We start from the raw sequence: 23,659 nt of genomic DNA on the forward strand, positions 1-23,659 counted from the left end.
GTTAATGAAATGTTACATTTTTTATATTACTTTATCATTTTTCTCATGAATTACACTTAAAATGGCTGATTCTTTGCGTCCACCGGAGAAATCTGAAGTGGCTGATGACAGGCAGGGTAGAAATGTCTCACAGACTGTCTCGGAGAGTGAAAAACACTCGGAAACACCACCGTTGTTTTCGTCCTCCTTGGTGTCTGCTTTGCAAACAAGTCCGCAGGTTTCAAATCGGCTACCAAAACCCGCAATATTTGCTACACCAGGTACGTGTGAAGGTGGGAAGTCGTCCTTATCCCACTACAGATTTTAAAATTTATTTGTTGGTGTTAGGTTTAGTAACCGCTAGTTTAATATACGAATCCAAATCAGTGTTCTCGCTGGGTGAAAATTAAAGGAGGGCAACCGTGCAGCACCACACCCTCCCCCCCCCCCAAAAAAAGGGGGTGTGGGAGCTTGGTTACCATATTGTTGTGCGTTGTGGTAAGACATACTCCTTATTTTGCCTGCAAAAGTTTATACGAAGGAAATGTTTTATTTAACAATGCACTCAACGCATTTTATTTATGGTTATATGGCATCAGACATATGGTTAAGGACCACACAGATATTGAAAGAGGAAACCTGCTGTCACCACTTCATGGGCTACTCTTTTCGATTAGCAGCAAGGGATCTTTTATATGCACCATCCCACAGATAGGATAGTGGGTTGCTAGTCACTTCGTACCATGGTCATTTCGTACGAATGCCAGACAACTCGGACCCATGGACAACTCGGCCCAGACAGCTCGGCCCAGAGTTCTGAGACAACTCGGCCCACCGCAAGACAACTCGGCCCGGAGTCCAGAGATGACTCGGCACATGCACAATATTGTCTATTGTTGAAAAATATTGTTGAACAAGTGTTGTTTTTTAAATTAAAGTATTCTCACAGAAATAAAAGAGTGTTTTTTTTGTTAGTTTTGAATTAGTCTCACCTTAACATAAACGTCCCGAAACGAAGTGTCATGTCGGATTGATAAATTGCTGATCCATTTATCTTTGAAGATAGTTTCCGCTGTTCGAATAATTTGTTTTTGTTCTACAATCAGTGACCTAAACATTGGAGATGATCCCAGAAAAAACATGCAAAAGTTAAATATCTTTGTAACAACACTCGCGGATATAGCCTCCTGACTTCCTGCTTTTAAGAAGTAATTCCAATTGGTGAGCATGATGTCATTTTCAAATAATGTATATAACCGTCCGAATTATTGGACTTTCTAATATCACTTTCCAACAAAATGCTGACATATCCGTGTTCCTTTTGTTCCAATGAAGTTCGACCCAGACAACATGCATTACGCTGCGACGTTTGTTCACGATGGCAACACCGCACCTGTAATACTGTCGTAATTTTACTGCTTTGGCATATTAAATACTGTATTGATTGAGAAATACTAGGATAAACTGTTCAATTCTGCTACTTGAAAATCTGATTTCGACATATAGCCGCTTTCCGCAAGTATCGATGAACCTGTATCAATAACTCGGGGCCGAGTTGTCTCGGACAGCTCGGCCCCGAGGCCGAGTTGTCCATGGGTCCGAGTTGTCTGGTCCCCATTTCGTACCATAGTCATTTCGTACCTAATTTGGTCATTTTGTACCATTGCAAAAAGTCATTTCGTACCTTGGTCATTTCGTACCATGGTCATTTCGTTCCATTGCAAAAAGTCATTTCGTACCCTAGTCATTTCGTAACTTGGTTATTTCATACCATAACTGAAAGTCATAACGTATCATGGTATAACAATTTATAACAATCACCCCGGTAATGTCTTTTACAAAATAACATTAAATTACAAATTTGTGCTTAATTTAAGGGATATTTTATCAGCAAAAGACTAAACATTATTGCCACTTTGTATAAACATTAGCAATTGGCTAATTTGGCAATCAGTAAGGTTGTTAATGGTTGTTATTGTTTATTTCTTAAACAAATAAGATGCAAATAAGCAAGTTTGAAAAGAAGACCTAATAAATAAATAATATTTTGTTGGTCCATTATATTGTTTTGTTGTTTTTGACTAATTATCTGGAGCCATTTCACACAAAATCGAAGTTGGCAGTTACCCGTAGTAGTAAATATCATATACGGCTCTTGTCAGGTAAAATGGAAATAACAGTTGACAGGTTATTATGGGTATCAATAACGATATGCTGCACAATAACGTGTTCAGATTTTCAAACTGAAAATAAATTTTTAAAACAAAACCCACTGCTTTTATGCTATAGTCAATTTGTTTTCTATATACTGGAATGAAATGACTAGGGTACGAAATAACAGGGGTACGAAATGACTTTTCACAATGGTACGAAATGACTAGGGTACGAAATGACTTTTTGCAATGGTACGAAATGACCAAGGTACGAAATGACTAGGGTACGAAATGACCAGGCAGCATAGTACGAAATGGATGGTACGATATGACTTGGGTACGAAGTGACTATGATTCGGATAGTGCATACCATGGCCTCTGTTACACCAGTTGTGGAGAACTGGCTGGAACGAGAAATAGCCCAATGGGTCCACCGACGGGGATCGATCCCGGACCGACTGCGTATCAAGCGAACGGTTTACCACTGGGCTACGTCCCGCCCCCTTTATACGAAATACAAAGTTTTCATCATATTATTTTAATAAAGATTTCAAGATATACGAAAAACAATAAAGATGTTTGTAAAGTGATCCCCTAATGTCGAATACATTTTTGGTTATTTCCATCTTCATCGAATGAATCGATCGCTGTGATAAAATATCACCAGCTGATAAAAAGTTTCATTTTTGTGAAGGCAGTGTATATTATTATTTGGCACCCAAGATAAATGATTATAAGCGGTGATATCCCCCCAAAATTAAAAGTTTACAATGTTTTATAAAGAACTGCTGAATAAACAGAATGACAGAAAGTTACAACCAATTATATCTGCAATCCACTTAAATGGAGCAGCGAGAACACTGCAGATCTTAGCTCTACATACTACATAGTGATAGAGCACTGGGCATGTTAAATCAATACTTTTGTAAACGTGCATGGCGAGTTGCTTCCCTCTACTTAGTAAATTTAAAATGGCATGGATATTTTTTAAGGTTGTCATTGAAGATTTATTTTGTTAATAATGATGCAAGTACTTCAATCGACACTTTGTGAGTACGGTAGGTTATACATTTTTGGTTTGTGTGTCCATTTGTTGCACTATTTTGGTTGAGAAACGGTTGAAACATGGTGCCACACGTTTTAAATACAGGCTATATATAGGGTATGTAACTAGATCCGGACGTAGTAAGAACCACACTTTCTACATCCCTCCAGACCAAGCTCTGTTTAGTGGCAGGATGATAGCCCGAGTACTCCGACTGTAAAAGCAAGACGGACAGTTAGCCTATGATGCTCTCATTACGGCCAGAGCAAACTGTATATAAAAACTGCACAATGTGTGCCTACCAAATAGTAGTTAAAGATTACCACTCTAATACAATTTGTCGACAACAAAAATGTTACAATCCTGTTTGACATTAAATATCTTTACATCAGTTGATCATTTTCGAGTTTGTTGATATCACATATTTGACATATTAATCATTAATACATACACTACCAGTTCTTGGTTTTTGAAAAATCCAGGTGAGTGGAAAATCGCACACCTCAAATTCAATATGCTAAGGCGAGTGAAAAATTGCACTCTCCAAAATAAATCAAATAGGCAGTGTAGCTCAGATTGAATTTTTACTGGTATGTCTACAAAATTGTCTATTATATTTAAACCAGTATTTCCCGATTTGTTCAACAAAGAGAAATACCAGTTTAATGACTGCATGGAAGCCACTGCCATGTTTTTAATGTTTAATGTTTTAATAAAAGGACCTTCCTATTAGCTAAATGAGCTATGAAAAGTGTTGGTTTTTGTAAATGGTGGAAATATATACACAATTTTATTTTACGTGCACCGTTTGTCGAGTGTAACGTGCACTGTTTTTCTCACTCGTCAGATTGAAATTATGTGCGCTGTACGAGAGAGTACCTTAAAAACCAAGGTCTGCACTACAGGAAGAAACCTGAGGGCATCATGCCTGTCCCTGTGTCCGTCTTACAGTCAGAGTACTCAGGCCAAGCACTATATAGCCCGAGTACTCGCCTGTTCGAGAGCTATAGTCCATTCCAGTCTCTATAAACAATATTTTTTTGTGTAAATAATTTCAGTTTGATGTGACATAAGAAGAAAAGTAAAAGTGTTTTGGAAATAACAAAAAACAACAACTGTTTTTGTCTGCAATTTAAAAAATAATTGTCTTAGAAATAAATAACTTGTAGTACAAATACCATAGTAAGAAAAAGGTGTTCGCTGTAGGAATCACTATAAATGGACATTTGGATGGTCATGATCACTCTCTCAGCCAGAGATAACTCTATAACGATAACAGGGAATTGCTGACTACCACCGGGTAGACAAAGATTTCCACTCTTAATATAACATTAACCCTGTGTTTGACATTAAATACCATTACATTGATCATTTTCTCAATTTGACTAATAACCAAAATTTGACATATTAATCACTGATACACATATTACAGGAAGAAACCCGTCAGCGCCTACATATCTACCCAGAACATTGTTGAAAGGAGGTACTGTCAAGTTTTATCCTGGAGATATGTATTGGCAATTAATATGTAAAATATTAGTTATCGGAGAACTAAAAAATTATCAATGTAAAGGTATTTAATGTATGGTCTGAAAAGCTCTATGGAAAATCTGAAAACAAATAAGTAAATTGTGAACAATCAAAATAAAATACTGTTCTCTCAAAATATTATTTCCGAATAACATATAATTCTCAACTTATTTCTGTATACAAAACCATAATTATTATTAATATTTTGAGCATTGTTACAGTTAATTCTACCTTTTTCTTTCAGAACCTGCAAAAACAACAGGATTAAGCATTGTTATAGTTAATTCTACCTTTTTCTTTCAGAACCTGCAAAAACAACAGGATTAAGCATTGTTATAGTTAAGTCTACCTTTTTCTTTCAGAACCTGCAAAAACAACAGGAATTGAATCTCCTCTGATAGCGAGATTGACAATGACCCCCGCCGGTGCCTCACCTGTAGGAAGTCCTGGCCTGGCATCTCCCACCATGACCCCTATAGGGGTGGCTGGTACCCCAAGCTCCACCATGAAGCCTCGCCGAATGCAATCCATCGACCCACGAGAGTTGATTCCACCCAGACGCAGCTCAACCAGGTTTGTCTTACAAACTTTACAAAACCTGTTCAAATATGTATCATAAACAGTAAAAGCATATCTACCAGTCCGCCAGGGCTTCTAGATTATGGTAGCCCCACTCCCATGGCTAGTGATATTTAATGTTGGGCTAGTAAATAACTACTATTGCCATGCCAGACAGGGCTTCTAGATTATGATAGCCCCACTCCCATGGCTAGTGATATTTAATGTTGGGCTAGTATATAACTACTATTGCCATGCCAGACAGGGCTTCTAGATTATGATAGCCCCACTCCCATGGCTAGTGATATTTAATGTTGGGCTAGTATATAACTACTATTGCCATGCCAGACAGGGCTTCTAGATTATGGTAGCCCCACTCCCATGGCTAGTGATATTTAATGTTGGGCTAGTATATAACTACTATTGCCTGCCTGACGGCTAGTGAATATTTTTGGTCAAATGTTGCAGTTAAGTTGATTTCGTAAATATGAATATCCTCTCTCCCCCACCCCACCCCAATGTTAGTGTTTTTAAGCTCTATCTCCCTGTTTAGGTGACATATTTGATTATTACTAATATTATTTAGTAAAATTGTATTATCTTAAAGTAAAGTAGTACTAGTGAATTTTTAAATCGTGGCTAGTACATTTTTAACTCTCTGATCCTGGCTAGTGTATTTTATAACTATTCTAGAAGCACTGAGTCCACATACTTGGCACTAGGATTCCAGTCCCATAGCCAGCTTATGCTTATGTCATTTAGGGGGCTCGTTCTATTTTAAGAGGAAGGGGTATAATCACTATTATGACTATATAGATAATTTCCTTAAAATTGAGCAAATTCAAAACACAGCATTAGTCTCGTTCATCAAGTCGTCTTAAAATGATTGAAAGTTTAACGACACTCCAACATGAAACTACATATCGGTTACTGGGTGTCGAACAACTTTAGGTAAGTTTATGAATAGGATTGAATGTGAAATAAAACTTACTACTACTGTACATGATTGTATAGGGCTTAATCATCAATGCAAGCTTTTGTTGAGCCATAGTATTTTGTTTGGGCGAAACACACCAAGACAGAATAGTCACTTGCAGATACCGCTGTGTTATATTGCAACTATTCATGATGGAATTCTGGAAGGTTTGTCTTACTAGTCTGTTTGGAAAGTTGTCAATTTTGGAATTTAGCAGTATAGTGCTTGTGTGAAAGAAATCTGTTCATGTGCTAGTCTGGGGTTGATCCCCGTCAACTGTTTCTTGTTCCAGCCAGTGCACCACAACTGGTATATCAAAGGCTATGGTATATGCTATTCTGTCTGTGGATGGTGCATATAAAAGATCCTTTGCTACTAATGGAAAAATGTAGCGGGTTTTCTCTCTTAAGACTATACTTCAAATTTACCAAATGTTTAACATCCAATGGTTAATAATTCAATGTTCTCTAGTGGTGTGGTTAATTAAAAACAAACTTTTATTTATGTGCAGATCGATCAAGAGAAAGAAGTTCGATGACGAAGTAGTGGAGAGCAGTTTGCTGAAGACCGAGCGAGGTCGGATCCGTCCACCGAATCTACACCCATTGTTACCGGCCGAGAAGGAGAAAGAGAAGGTCAGCGTCGAGGTCCCGACTCCCAAGCCGGAAGAGAAAGAGAAGAAGGAAGTAGAAAAACGAGAGGAAAAGAAACCCGTAGAGAAGAAAATAGCGGAGAAAAAGATTCCTGTGGCTCCTCCGCCAGAAAAGAAGATTAAAAAAGTAAGTCAATCAGTTTATATATATATATATATATATATATATATATATATATATATATATATATATATATATATATATATATATATATATATATATATATATATAAATGTTTTGAGGTGTTTTTTCTAAGTGTATCATATACAGTGAAACCTCTTAAAACTGGACCCTCTTTAAACCGGAATTCTTCCAAAACCAGTTCTCTTTTAAAAATCAGTGCAGAAAATAACCTCTCTAAACCAGATACCTCTTAAAACCGGACATTTTTACGTATTCCTGAGGGTGTCCAGTGTAGAGGGATTTCACTGTGGTGACATATTTGTACATGTGTGAGTGAGTGAGTGGGTTTTATAGAATAAATACTGCTTGCTTACGTATTCCTGAAGGTGTCCAGTGTAGAGGGGTTTCACTGTGGTGACATATTTGTACATGTGTGAGTGAGTGAGTGGGTTTTATAGAATAAATACTGCTTGCTTACGTATTCCTGAGGGTGTCCAGTGTAGAGGGGTTTCACTGTGGTGACATATTTGTACATGTGTGAGTGAGTGAGTGGGTTTTATAGAATAAATACTGCTTGCTTACGTATTCCTGAAGGTGTCCAGTGTAGAGGGGTTTCACTGTGGTGACATATTTGTACATGTGTGAGTGAGTGAGTGGGTTTTATAGAATAAATACTGCTTGCTTACGTATTCCTGAAGGTGTCCAGTGTAGAGGGGTTTCACTGTGGTGACATATTTGTACATGTGTGAGTGAGTGAGTGGGTTTTATAGAATAAATACTGCTTGCTTACGTATTCCTGAGGGTGTCCAGTGTAGAGGGGTTTCACTGTGGTGACATATTTGTACATGTGTGAGTGAGTGAGTGGGTTTTATAGAATAAATACTGCTTGCTTACGTATTCCTGAAGGTGTCCAGTGTAGAGGGGTTTCACTGTGGTGACATATTTGTACATGTGTGAGTGAGTGAGTGGGTTTTATAGAATAAATACTGCTTGCTTACGTATTCCTGAAGGTGTCCAGTGTAGAGGGGTTTCACTGTGGTGACATATTTGTACATGTGTGAGTGAGTGAGTGGGTTTTATAGAATAAATACTGCTTGCTTACGTATTCCTGAGGGTGTCCAGTGTAGAGGGGTTTCACTGTGGTGACATATTTGTACATGTGTGAGTGAGTGAGTGGGTTTTATAGAATAAATACTGCTTGCTTACGGTTGTATATGTTATTGTGTTAATGTGATCTAGCTCAGTTGGTGAAGCACTTAGTGTCACGGAATCGAATCCCATCAGTGGACACATTTCTCTGATTTGTTTTTACCTTTCCAACTAGTGCCTCGTGATTGGTATACCAAAGGTCATGGAATGTGCTGTCATGTCTTTTAGAAAAATGCATATAAAATATATCTTGCTGAGTATATCTTAATTATCAAATGTTTAACATCCATTAGCCAATGCTTAATAAATAAATGCACTCTAGTGGTGTCGTTAAACAAAACAAACTTTAACTTTAACTATGTCACCATAAGCTGACACATTTCATTAACTGGTCACAGACTTTATTGTTACCTATATACTTGTTAATGTTTTAATAACTATTTTAAATATTTATTTTTCAGGAGCTTGTAGAGAAGAAATCATTTTCCAAGAAAAAGGTATGTTTACTCCTTTACAATGAAGGGGGCGATACGTAGCCCAGTGGTAAAGCACTCGCTCTATGTGCGATCGGTCTCGGATTGATTCCCGTCGGTGGGCCCATTGGGCTATTTCTCGTTCCAGCCAGTGCACCACGACTGGTATATCAAAGGCTGTGGTATGTACTACCCTGTCTGTGGGATGGTGCATAGACAAGATCCCTTGCTGCTAATCGAAAAAGAGTAGGCCATGAAGTGGCGACAGCGGGTTTCCTCTCTCAATATCTGTGTGGTCCTTAACCATATGTCTGACGCCATATAACCATAAATAAAATGTGTTGAGTGCGTTGTTAATTAAAACATTTCTTTCTTTCCTTTACATTGGTTAACTGCGTCGAACATCCAGCTGAAACTAGTATATTTTTCATCAGTCGTTGTTCCAGAAATAAGCATAGAGTTATTTCCCTTGGGTTTTATTTCAATAAAGACAGGACTAGTTCTGTCACTTGCCAACCGGCATCGGTGGTGTTGTGGTTAAGCCATCAGACATAAGGCTGGTAGGTACTGGGTTCACAGCCCAGTAACCGACTCCCACCCAGAGCAAGTTTTAATGACTCAATGGGTAGGTGTAAGACCACTACACCCTCTTGTCTCTCACAAACAACTAACCCTCTGTCTTGGACAGACAGCCCAGATAGCTGAAATGTGTGTCCAGGACAGCGTGCTTGAACCTTAATTGGATATAAGCACGAAAATAAGTTGAAATGAAATGTCACTCGCCAAATGTCCTGGGGGAAAGAAGAGTCTGGCATTAAAAACGGGAAATATCCTTAAAAAATAGACTAGAACTCAAATCAATAACCGCTACTTCTCAGAGAGACATAGGTTTTTGTGCATTTTGTAGTATTAGAAACAACAGGATGACCAGAAATACTTTGATTCTACGGAAATGGATAATCTAAACAATAAAATATAAGCAGTGTTTGATTTCAGTGATCATAAATGGCTCTAATAGTGAAAAATATACTGTAGGGTTTAAAAACTAGGGTCTGTCCCTTTAACTGTATTTGGTGTTTTTTCAATATCAGTGTCAGTATGTATATTCAATGTGTTTCTGGTCATTCCAATGTTTTTAGTAGTTTTGGGGGTTTTCATATGTATAAAAATATGATTGATTGATGCATACTTTTTTTAATTTGCTCAGTATATGTGTTACACTTGTTTTTGCAGTCCAGTAAATCCAAACGATCCAAGAGGCAAAAGGTAAGAATTAAGATCAAGATTTTATTATAATTATTAGTATTTTAATGCACCTCACACTTGTAACGTAACTTTGAAAATTCACATATCTCCAGCTGACACATTCACCGTGTCTCTCAAAACTGATAAACTTGCTTTTAAACGGCACAATTTTATAATTATCATAAAATAATAGTATACAATTATTGGTATACAAAATTATTTCGCTTTAAAGCTTTCATATGTTATTGATATAACTGTATTTCAGAATATATTTCCTATATAGATCTATCTTTTTGGGGTTGTTAATTATTACAGTCGACACCTGCAACATCCACGAAGGATCTGGGTCGCTGGAAACCTCAAGATGACCTGGCGTTAATAACGGCCATCCAACAGGTAAGAGTTGATTATGAAAGTCTGTGTGTGAGAAATCTGTAAATTTAAAGGGAGTATCGTTAGTTTGTTGCCATTGTTCAGGAAGGAAGGAAGGAAATGTTTTATTTAATGACGCAGTCAACACATTGTATTTACAATTATATGGCATCGGACATGTGGTTAAGGACCACACAGATATTGAGAGAGGAAGCCCGCAGTCGCCACTTCATGGGCTACTCTTTTTCGATTAGCAGCAAGGGATCTTTTATATGTACCATCCCATAGACAGGAAGGGATCTTTTATATACACCATCCCACAGACAGGAAAGTACATACCACAGTCATAGCCTCATTGTTCAGATTCTACTGACTAACAGATTTTTAATGACTGTAGTTACATATTAAATATACTTTTATGAATAACATTAGTGGTTGTAGATCGCCCTAGTGTTTATACTATGTGAGACTTCATTTGGTATATCAAAAGACATGGTATGTGCTATTCTCTATGTGGGATGATGCATATCAAATATCCCTTGCTCCTAATGCAAAAATGTAGCGGGTTTACCTCTTTGAGACTATGTCAGAATGACCAAATGTTTGACATCCAATTGCCGATACATACCATTGATTAATTAATCAATGTGCTCCAGTGGTGTCATTAAACAAAACAAACAGTGTGCTCTAGTGGTGTCGTTAACAAAACTACTTTTTGAAACCCGCAGAGAATGACTAGTAAAACACTAAACACTGCTTTATGCCGTCACTATTTTAGCTACTCAAGACCACCAGAGGATTTGGGGGGTGGGGGGGTGGGGGTGCGATCCTGTCCTTCCATTTGGCAGTGAACTGCAACATGACTCGTGATATTGCATAGGAAATAGTCACATTTCTATGTTACTTTCATGCAGGCCGATGGAACTATTTCTTAATTTCTACCCATATATTTCTGTCAATAACCCTGGTTACTGCAGTGTTTTATGGAAGCTACGTAGATTAAATATTCAATTTATAAGTAAGTAGGTTCAATCCATGTTACTTTAATTTTTAAAGTATTCTTTATCTTGTTTCATGTTTTAGACGAATGACCTGACAGGCGTCCATCTTGGTGTGAAGTTCTCGAGTCGATTCAGTCTGAAAGAAATCCAGGAACGTTGGTACGCACTACTGTACGACCCATCAATCTCAAAGTAAGTGACAGCCTTCATGTAGTTTCTGACTGTTGATTTCCAAAACACGATATATACATTTACGTCAATTTTGTTGCAACATGACATACCATATATCATACAAATCACAGTTTTAAGATGCTGTTAAATGGGCATAGATCGCATTTTGACGGAAACTCTGTTGTCATCTTGACAAGTTGCATTGACATCAGTTTACCTTCACCGCTAACTTCAAAATTTGGAAATTAACATACTGTATATTGCATATTTTGGAACTCTTAATATATAAAAATCACATCCCTAAAAAATAACAATCTCAAGACCTTTCCATATGGTGGGAGTCTGGAGAATACCATCCATTTTTTAAACATTTAAACCATGTATGCATAGACATCCTCAAAACTTTGTGATATTTTTATCATTATTAGAAGTTTATTTTGCTATTATTGCCGTGATATATTGTTATGAATTTCGTGGAGTGCATAGATAAAATAATCGTTGTGGCAGACTCACTAAACATTAATAATAATCCTGATGTCTTCTGTCTCCACTCTGCTCTTTCTCTCTCAACTTATTTTCGTGCTTATATCCAATTAAGGTACAAGCACACCTTTGTGCTATTTGGGCTTATTTGTCCAGGACAGTGGGTTAGTTATTATTTGGTTAGCGGTTAATGAGAGAGAAGAGGGTGTAGTGGCCGTACACCTACCCTTTGAGCCCTTAAGAACTCGCTCTGGGTTGGAGCCGTTAACGGGCTGCGAACCCTGTACCTACCAGCCTGTAGTCCGATGGCGTAACCACTGTGCCACCGAGGCCTGTCTTCACTGTGCAATCAATCTGGAACAGTTCTATTCAAAATGAATGAATGTTGGGTGTCAAACTAAGGTAAGGAAGAAGAAGAAGGAAATGTTTTATTTAATGATGCACTCAACACATTTTATTGACGGTTATATGGCGTCGGACATATGGTTAAAGACCACACAAATATTGAGAGAGGAAACCTGCTATCGCCACTTCATGGACTACTCTTTTCAGTTAGCAGCAAAGGATCTTTTATATGTACCATCCCACAGACAGGATAACACATACCATGGCCTTTGGTATACCAGTCGTCATGCACTGGCTGGAACGAGAAATAGCCCGATGAGCCCACTGACGAGAATCGATCCCAAAGCGACCGCTCATCAAGCGAATGCTTTACCACTGGGCTACATCCTGCCCCAACCTAAGGTTAATGCATAAATGAAGTGCCAGTCCCAGCTAGTGTCCGGTGACTGGTACAGTGAAACTCCTCTAAACCGGACACCCTCTGCACCAAGTAAAAAGTCCCTTTTTAAGAGGTATTTGGTTTAGAGAGGTTCTTTTCTGTACAGATATTAAAAAAGAGGCCGCAAAAAACGTCCGGTTTACAGAGGGTCCAGTTTTGAGAGGTTTCAATGTATATCAAAGACAATGGCATGTGATGTCCTGTCCATTGGCAGGTACAAATAAAAGATCCATGGAGTCTTCCAATGGAAGAAGAATTCTCATCTCATACTCATGACCACTGATTATCAAAAAATGCACACAAACACAAAAATTCAATTTAATGTCAATTGTACCGTTATCTTTTGTGGGTTTTTTGTTTCAGGTTATCAGTTATCCCCAACTACACACACACATACCAAAAAACCCCACTAAAATAACAACAACAACAACAACAAAAAACAACATGTCTTTTCGAGACTTGGTGATCTGATTTTGTTTGTTTCAGGTTATCAGTTATCCCCAACTACACACACACACCAAAAACCCCCACTAAAATAACAACAACAACAACAACAACAAAAAACAACATGTCTTTTCGAGACTTGATGACCTGATTTTGTTTGTTTCAGGTTATCAGTTATCCCCAACTACACACACACACCAAAAACCCCCACTAAAATAACAACAACAACAACAAAAAACAACATGTCTTTTCGAGACTTGATGACCTGATTTTGTTTGTTTCAGGTTACAAGTTATCCCCATCTACACACATACACACACACACCCCACCCCCCCCCCAAAAAAAACACCCACAAATTTTTTATAAAACTCTAAAATAAAAATTGTGTCTTTTCGAGACTTGATGACCTGATTTTGTTTGTTTCAGGTTATCAGTTATCCCCAACTACACATATACCCAAAAAACAAACACAAAATGTTTTAAAAAAAATTGTGTCTTTTCGAGACTTGATGACCTGATTTTGTTTGTTTCAGGTTATCAGTTATCCCCAACTACACATATACCCAAAAAACAAACACAAAACAAAATAAAAAATTGTGTCTTTTCGAGACTTGATGACCTGATTTTGTTTATTTCATCTTATCAGTTATCCCCAACTACTCACACACACACAAAAAAACCCCAAAACAATTAAACAAAATTATTTAATTAAAAATTGTCTTTTCGAGACTTGATGACCTGATTTTGTTTGTTTCAGGTTGTCGATACAGACGATGAAGATGCTCCACCCGGACGTGTGTGCGTCGATCCAGGCTAAAGCTCTGTACAGCAAAGAAGAGGAGAACCTGGTCGGGAAAATACCATCGGTGAGGGTTTTATTTAAACTTTACTCTTACTTTAGACTTATTTTCTTACTTACTTTCTTACAAATATCCAATTAGGGCAGGATGTAGCCCAGTGGTAGAGTGCTCGCTTGGTGTACAGTCGGTCTGATAGCAATTCATGGCTGCATCTCTCTCTGTCTCTTTCTTCATTCCAGCCAGAGCACCACAGCTGGTATACATCAAAGGCCGTGGTATGTGTTATCCTGTCTGTGGGATGGTGCATATAAAAGATCTTTTACTACTAATGGAACAATGTAGCAGGTTTTCTCTCAGACTATATGTCAAATTTATCAAATGTTTCACATCCAATTAGTTTGACATCCAGTAGCCAATGATTATTAAACCAATGTGCTCTAGTGGTGTCATTAAACAAAATAAACAAACTTTTTATACTTACATGCCATTACATTTCATGCACATTGCCCTGGACACAAACCTCGGCTATCTGTCTATCCAGGACAGTGAGTTAGTGGTTAGTTTGTTAGTGGATAGTGAAAAAGAAGTCAGTGTAGTGGTCTTACAGTCGTTAAACTCACTCTGGGCTGCAAACCCAATACCTACCAGTTTTATGTCTGTTGCCTTACACACTACACCACTGAGGCTGGTTTCATTTAATTACAGTACAACAGTTTTTATCTGCACTACTTATCAGGTTAAGAGTAGTCTCCCTTAGATTACAAATAAAGAAGGCAAGCAAAATAATTTACAAGTATAAGTGCTTTTAAAAGATTCTTCACTGCTAATGCTAAAAATGTTGTGGGTTTCCTCTGAAGACTGTATCAGAATGACCATATCTTTGACATCCAGTAGCCGATGTTTAATAAATCAATGTGCTCTAGTGGTGTCGTTAAACAAAACAAACTTTGAAAGGTTAACTTTATAACAAAGTGAAGTTAAATATCAGAAGACTTTACATGAACGTATGTTTTCATTTTCAATAGAGGCTATTTCAGTGTATCAAAGGCCTTTTATATACCAGTTGTGGGTAGAATGAGAAATAGCCCAGTGGGCCCACCGATGGGGATCGATCCTAGACCGACCGCACATCAGGCGAGCGCTTTACCATTGGCCTTCGTCCTGGCCATAGCTGAATGTTTAATGACACCCCAGCACCAAAATACACATTGGCTATTGGGTGACCATAGCTTGTAGCTAATATTTTTATAATAAAGTTAATATTTACTTACAGAATACGCAGCCACAGCCTACAGTTGATGTCTTCCAAGATCTGTTACAGGAGCACCCGCAGGTCTTCCACCCGGCACGCACAGCCAAAGCTCTGCACAACCATTGGCTGCTCATGAAACAGTACCACCTACTTCCGGACCAATCAGGTATGAATACTCTGTTGCTGAGCGTTGGCTAATAGTTCACAGGTTATTTCACGGCACGATGTTATATTGAGGAGACGGGACATAGCCCAGTGGTACGGTGCTCACTTGTTGTGCAGTCAGTCTAGGATTGATTCCTGTCAATTGGTCCATTCGGCTATTTCTCGTTCCAGCCAGTGCACCATGACTGTTATATCAAAGATTGTGGTATGTGCTATTCTGTCTGTGGGAAAGTGCATATAAAAGATCCCTTGCTACTAATAGAAAAAATGTAGTAGGTTTCCTCTCATGGCTACGTGTCAGAATTGTCAAATGTTTGACATCCGATAGCCGATGATTAATTAATCAATGTGCTCTAGTGGTGTCTTTAAACAAAACAAACTTTAACTATTAAACTTTGATCATTGACTAATTGTTCCTCCAGTTTAGATAATATAATTAGTGTTAATATTTTGGTTTAAAATGTGTTTATTTTCATGTGTTCTTAAAGGAATAGGTATTAAATAGTTATTAAAGGTAAAATTTGCAATTTGTAGGGTCTTCTCCAGTGAACATGCCAATAGATACATGATCCGTATAATTCAAATCCTTCTTATCTTCATATTAATCTAACCAATTATATGGGCACAAGTTTATCACTTAGTGCAAACCAATTATAAATGTTGATCAGTGTTAAAATTCGAACTGATTTCCAATTACAGTGCATCATTAACAAACTGTCATCTTTTGCGGCGTGCGATATCATTCTCTGCACCCATGTGTGTGTTTGTGTATTCGTGTCTGTACATGTATGTAATCATGAGTGTGTGTTTGCCTGTGGATCTGTGCGTTACTGTGGGTGTGCATATCTGTTGTAGTGATAGAAATACACAGAAAGTTTCTCTAGTCCACTGGAAATATACATCTATATATCTGCTTGTCCGGTAATATTTTCGCTTGTCCAAATAAATGGTTTGTTTTATTCAAGTACAGCGATGATGTTTTTGATTGTTTAAAATGAAACTGCATTGAACTTGTTCACTGGACAACCAATGAGGTACGTTTCATTTGTCCGAGCAGATGTTTACTTGTCAGGACAAACAGACAAATGCTTATTTCAAACACTGTCTTGGTGTGACACATGAAACAACCACATTTTATGGGTGTTTGTTGTTGTTTTTGGGAAGAGGTGAGGGTTCATGTTTTAGTGAAATGTAGCATGAAATTAATCTCGTGTTTTTCAGTCCAGCCTATGCCGAGAGGAGATCACGTGTTAAACCTGTCGGATGCGGAAGATATGATGAACGATGATGAACTAAAGTAATTTCTGATATACTTTACAAACCGTCATTGTTTACTGTGCATGTTTTAAGCATGAGATGATCATTTAGGGGCCAAACACAATTATCGTCTTCATAAGCATTTACCATGCGATGGGAACAAAGGTGGTAATGTTAGTATATGCATTTTAAAAAATTTATAGAAATATAACGTGTTTTTGTTTTTTTAATTTATGTATCATATATTGATGGGTATTAGCTGACTTTCAAGTCTCTAAATTGATAATGCCTCAGAATTAGGGTCAGAGACCATAATTGTAAGATGGATTTTACTTTCCAAGGATCAAAATTGACACTGAGCAGGTAACAAATGCTGGTCAAAATGTACCATTTGTTTCCTGATAATCTGTTCTTCAAGCAGGTTTTCTTTACCATCTTATTCTTGACAGGATTCCAAATTTATTTAAGGATTGTCTGATTTCTTTTACATTCATCTGGGTGTGAACAAAAACATCATCCACAAACTGTTTGAATCAGCAAAGCCATTCTCACATAAGTTTGCATATGATTTTTTTTTTCACACCCAGATGAACGTAAAACAGATAACAGACAATATTTATAATTAAATTTGAAACATACTTACTGATAATAACATTAAAAGTTCATATTTTATTTTGAATTATTTTTTTTAATTAAAATAATAATGCTCAGTAAGACAAATTACCAATATAAAACGACGTTCCCTGACGATGTAATTCATTGAGAAATTAACAAACTCCTGCAGCTATGGCTGGACTAGTGGGAGGACATTATATTGTAATGAATGTTAACGGAAAGTTAATTATTTAAAATTCTTATACCTTTATCCACATTTGTCTCAGATTTTCCCCACAATGCTATTAACCTAAAGTTACAGTTTGAAGCTAATTTCCAGAACTTCTTGTCATTTTTCTACCACTTGCTTCCATCTTGATTTTTCTACCACTTGCTTTCATCTTGAAATTGTAGAAACTAATGGATTTGGAGCCTTGCTGTCGAGTACATTTTGTTATACAGAACTTTGATTATTTGAAAACTACATTTGTATTATTTTTTATTATTTTTCAGAGACAGTAAAGATAACACAGTTGAACAAGGTATTCTATTTTTCACTTTTCTGAAAAAGCCAGATTTAAAAATAACTTAAAATATCTGTTCTAAGTAAGTTATTTGTGGCATTTTGCTTGCTCAGTTATCTTGTATTTAACATCAATAGCAATAAGTATCATTTGTGTTAAAATCAGTGGATGGTTTGGATTTCACATCATCATGGTTCAGCCAATCAGATGTCTTTAAATTGATATTCCATCCATGTCATATTATAAATATCACACAGTGTTCTTTCAAATGAGTTGGTCTGAAATATACTTCTTTGGTTAACTACATCAGTAATGAATTACTAGTAAACATCTACATTTTCTGTCTGGGGTTTGTTGGGGGGGGGGGGGGGGGGGGGGGGGGGGGGGGGGGAGGGGGGGAGGTTCCTCATTATAGATATAAATCTGTATCTGGATGAACATTTATGATAGTATAATGATTTTAATTTGAAATAATTAATTTTCTGCTCACTTCTGTGGAATGAAACAGTGTAAATTTGTGATAGATTACTAGTAAACAACTACATTTTCTGTCTATCATTTCCATTCTCAACGGAAATCTATATTTGGATGCATTTTTAAGACTAAAGATTTTAATTGGAAATAATATGTTTTCATCTCAAGTTGGAATTATGCTATGAAATAATGTAGAATTGTGTTGTTTATTCTTACTATATGTAAATTTAGAACTCGATATCGCTGATCGCCGAAACAAGCGGGAAATCCGTCATCTGGAACAGGAATTACCGAAATGGCAGGTGCTGGTCGACAGCGTCACGGGTGAGTGAATACTAACCAGCATCTCTTTGATTTCCTTTTCAAACACCACAATTAATTTTTTTTTTTTTAATTTGAAATTGTGTTCTGAAAATCTGTCTGGTTTGTTCAGCAGCTTTGCTATGGATTCAGTTACAGAGAAATGTTTGACAGTGAATTTACTATAGATAAATGATTCCGATTGTTTGCAAGTGCTGATGAAATGACAAAATCTGTCGATACATATATCACTTAAAAGTTTAAAATCTTAAAATAAACTCAATCTGGGCAAGCTCCTATCAAAATAAATCATTCTCGAAAGGATAGATATTCACAGTTTAAAAATGTGCTGAAAGATGCAGTTAAACAAATATTCCCTTCAGTGATGTCTGTGGTAGAACGTGTAGCTTCATTGAATTAACTTTGTGTACAGTCAGTGGGTTTTTTTTAAATCACAGAATTGTTTTCACAGGCATAGTTGAATTATTATATTTACTATTTCCTACCGCTGTTTTATAATGGAGTGTCTTCAATGAATTTGTTGTTTTTGTAGGGATATGCAACAAGTAACACTAGCATACACAGGTTTCATGTGAATACATGCACAGCAAACAAACTTTAAAAAACAATTGAAAATTAACATGATTGTTTAATTATTCAGTGCAGTACTGACGAATATTAACTGTGATTGTGTGTGTGTGTATGTTCCAGGTATCAGTCCACCAGACTTCGACAATCAGACGTTGGCCGTTCTCAGAGGTCGACTCGTCAGATATCTCATGAGATCCAGGGAGGTCAGTTATCTCCCCTTCATCTGGGATTTTTTAATTTTTTTATTTTAAACCTCTTGCAGTAGCATTGACAGTTTTGCACTGACATTCATTAGGGTTTTGGCTGGTCTCAAAATATTAACATTTTGGCAAATTTTGTCTGAAATATTGTGGCCAACTTTAACTTTCAGTTAGCCAAATAAAATACAACACAATTATGTAAGGCTCTTTAGACAATGGTACTGGGATGTTGAACGAGCGAGACGTAGCCCAGTGGTAAAGTGCTCACTTAATGTGGTCGGTTTGGGATCGATCACTATCAGTGGGCCCATTGGGCTATTTCTCACTCCAGCCAGTGCACCACGACTGGTATATCAAAGACTGTGGTATGTGCTATCCTGTCTATGGGATGGTGCATATAAAAGATCCTTTGTGGTCCTTAGCCATATGTTCGACGCCATATAACTGTAAATAAAATGTGTTCAGTGCATTGTTAAATAAAACATTTCCATTTCATGGATGTTGAAATTAGCTTTTTGGTTAATTAATAATGAAATACACTCATGTAAGAATTGATTCTTTGTTTCAGTAGTAAAGTTAATAGTTAAAGATTGTTTTGTTTAATGACATCACTAGAGTACATTTATTTATTAATCATCGGCTATTGGATGTCAAACATTTTGTAATTTTCACATATAGTCTTAGAGAGGAAACCCCACTACATTTTTTTCACTAGTAGCATGGGATCTTCTATATGCACCATCTCACAGACATGATAGCACATACCATGGCCATTGAAATACTGGCTAGAGCAAGAAATAACCCATTGGGCCATCGATGGAGATCGATCCTAGACTGACTGCGCATCAGTGCCCAGTAGTAAAGCTTGATCAATCTAGGATTGATATCTTTCATTGGGCAATTTCTCTTTCCAGCCAGTACACCACTACTAGTATATCAAAGGCTGTGGTATGTACTACCTTGTCTGTGGGATCGTGCATATAAAAGATCCCTTACTACTAGTGGAGAAATGTAGCGGGTTTCCTCTCTAAGACTGTATGTCAGAATTACCAAATGTTTGATATCCAATAGCTGATGATTTAAAAAAATTAAAAAACAGTGTTCTCTAGTGGTGTCATTAAACAAACCAAACTTTAATCATATGTCTGATGCCATATACAGTAAAGTACACTTACAATGAACATGCTTAGAACGAACTACTGCAAAGAACGAACTGATCGTAAAGTCTCGTTTTATTAATATACATTAATGACCAACTTATGTAAATGTGTACAACAGACAACTGCTATAACAAACTATCTATCATGGTCCCTTCAGGTTCGTTATAAGAGTACTTCACTGTAATTGTAAATTAAAATCTTTGTCCTTGAATAAAATATTTCTTTCTTTATGTTTTTAAAATATGTTTCAGATCACTCTTGGTCGTGCGACGAAAGACAACCAGATAGATGTGGACCTGTCGCTGGAAGGCCCGGCGTGGAAGATCTCTCGGCGACAGGGCGTTATCAAACTCCGTAACAGCGGGGATTTCTTCATCGCCAACGAGGGAAAACGACCAATCTACATCGACGGCAAGCCCGTCCTCGCCGGGAACAAACAAAAACTCTACAATAACTCAGTAGTAGAAGTGAGTACGAATCTGTAGTATACACACGTTTTAAAAGAAAGGAATGTTTACAGTTTGTTTGTTTGTTTTGTTTTGTTTAACAACACCACTGGAGCACATTAATTAATGAATGTTTATGGAGACTGTCCTGTGTTTGCTGCCTTTGTAAGATGTTTCAAAGGCTGTGGTAAGTGCTGTCCTGTCTATGGGAAATGTATGTAAAAGATCCCTTGATGGTAATGGAAAAATGTAGTGGGTATCCTCTAGGATTATGTGTTAAATATATTACTAAAATGATGACATCTGGTAGACGATTATTAATAAATCATTTTGTTCTGGTGGTGTTTTAATTTTTAATTAGCAGAGCTGTTTCACGTAAAATTACATATTACATTTTACATACACACAAACACACACCCGTGTACACCTTTTGTAAAAGTGGTGGAACGTAGCCCAGTGGTAAAGCACTCGCCTGATGCGCAGTCGGTTTGGGATCGATCCCCGTCAGTGGGATTCCATCCAGTGCTCCACAACAAGTGTAACAAATGTTGCGGTAAGTACTATCCTGTCTGTGGGATGGTGTATATAAAAGATCACTTGCTGCTAATCAAACAGAGTAGCCTATGGAGTGTTTAGCAGGATTCCTCTCATTATTTGTGTGGTCCGACTCCTTAACAGTATGTCCAGTGCCATACAACTATAATTAAAATGAGTTGTGTGCCATTAGATAAAACATGTCTTTATTTTCTTGCCTAATGATTTGTGTACTAATAGATAACTTCTATTCATCCTCAATAACAGTCTGTGTTATAGGTTTCATCGCTGTCCTTCTGTTTGTCCATCTGTCTGTCTGTCTGTCCCACATATAGTTTTCTGGATGTTTTTTTTTAGAATGCCTTGAGATATTGACCTGAACTTTTGTGTCTAGCTTTATCATGTACTGTTACAGATCAAGTTTGACTTTCCTGGCAATTTACTCATTTTTCACAGAAGTATGGCCCTTTAATTTAGGAGATACAAAAATGTGTTGGTTCCAGTAGGGGACATGTATTGCTTAAACTCAGGACATATAAAAATTAGTTTTCAGGACTTTTGTTTTGCAATGCCTGAAGAAATTGATATGAAATTTTGTATATACCTTTATCATGTACTTTTACAGATCAAGTTTAAAACTTTTATTGTGATTTACCCACTTTTCACAGAAGTATGGCCCTTGAATTTAGGAGATATAAAAATGTGTTGGGGCCTATTAGGGGACATGTATTGCTTTAGCAGTACTCTCTGAATGCTTGTTATATTTCAGATCTCATGTCTCCGTTTTATTTTCCTCATCAACCAAGACATCATCAACGTCATCCGTGCAGAGGCTCAGAAACTTACTGCAGCCACCGCAACGTGACAGCAGCCAGCATTCAGCATATTTTAAACTATGAACAAGATTTGGTTATGACGTCCTCAATGGCAACGTGACACCAGCATTCAGCAAATTTAAAAACAGGACCAGATTCAGTTGTGAAGTCGTCAATGGCAACGAGAACGAGATTAATGTTTCTGAAAGCCTCAGTGAAAAGATGGCTATGTTTACACTGAAGACGGACACAGTAGCAAATACAGAAATATGCAGGGCTTCTAGATTATGGTAGCCCCACTCCCATAGCTAGTGATATTCAAGGTTGGGCCAGTAAATAACTACTATTGCCATGCCCGACAGGGCTTCTAGATTATGGTAGCCCCACTCCCATAGCTAGTGATATTCAAGGTTGGGCTAGTAAATAACTACTATTGCCATGCCCGACAGGGCTTCTAGATTATGGTAGCCCCACTCCCATAGCTAGTGATATTCAATGATGGGCCAGTAAATAACTACTATTGCCATGCCAGACAGGGCTTCTAGATTATGGTAGCCCCACTCCCATAGGTAGTGATATTCAACGATGGGCTAGTAAATAACTACTATTGCCATGCCTGATGGCTAGTGCAGGGCTTCTAGATTATGGTAGCCCCACTCCCATAGCTAGTGATATTCAATGATGGGCCAGTAAATAACTACTATTGCCATGCCAGACAGGGCTTCTAGATTATGGTAGCCCCACTCCCATAGCTAGTGATATTCAACGATGGGCTAGTAAATAACTACTATTGCCATGCCCGACAGGGCTTCTAGATTATGGTAGCCCCACTCCCATAGCTAGTGATATTCAAGGTTGGGCTAGTAAATAACTACTATTGCCATGCCAGACAGGGCTTCTAGATTATGGTAGCCCCACTCCCATAGCTAGTGATATTCAACGATGGGCCAGTAAATAACTACTATTGCCATGCCAGACAGGGCTTCTAGATTATGGTAGCAGGGCTTGCGCTGTCGGTAGCCAGTGGCTAAAATTTTGGCTAAGCCATTTTCTGTCTTCTGATGTGAACAAACGGTTACATAATCTTAACTGACACCTCAAACATAATAATAATACCAAATATTCAATTAGCATAATGGCGATCTTTCGATCGGTAACAAAAAAATGGTGTCATGCAGAATTCAGCATAGGCCTTATAATGTTTGCTTAGTTTAATAATCACGGTTATTAATTTTAAAGGCATGCATTCAACATGTATGACAGCAATGTCTGGAAGATCTGTAACTTGTTATTTTTACTTTGTAAAATCTTTGAACAAAAGTAATAAAAACAGCCCGACAAAGCGTGTCAATTTTAATACACATGCCAGTTCAGGGCCGAAAGACATATAGGCTATCTCAAGGGCAGA

At 37.4% G+C, this 23,659-nt stretch overlaps 1 protein-coding gene across 1 annotated transcript; it reads left to right on the forward strand.

The window, feature by feature from the left end:
* The first annotated feature begins 22 nt into the window (after positions 1-22).
* LOC121387562 (microspherule protein 1-like) lies at positions 23-22,621 on the forward strand. Its single transcript, XM_041518717.1, has 15 exons — positions 23-260; positions 5,070-5,280; positions 6,753-7,020; positions 8,628-8,663; positions 9,873-9,905; positions 10,200-10,280; positions 11,340-11,449; positions 13,897-14,005; positions 15,213-15,357; positions 16,578-16,653; positions 17,721-17,749; positions 18,437-18,529; positions 19,217-19,299; positions 20,708-20,923; positions 22,206-22,621. Exons 1-15 carry the CDS (start codon positions 62-64, stop codon positions 22,299-22,301), a joined length of 1,785 nt encoding a protein of 594 aa, XP_041374651.1. The 5' UTR covers positions 23-61; the 3' UTR covers positions 22,302-22,621.
* Positions 22,622-23,659: the final 1,038 nt, after the last annotated feature.

The sequence above is a fragment of the Gigantopelta aegis genome, chromosome 13 (genome assembly GCF_016097555.1).
Source record: "Gigantopelta aegis isolate Gae_Host chromosome 13, Gae_host_genome, whole genome shotgun sequence".
NCBI classification, from domain to species: domain Eukaryota; kingdom Metazoa; phylum Mollusca; class Gastropoda; order Neomphalida; family Peltospiridae; genus Gigantopelta; species Gigantopelta aegis.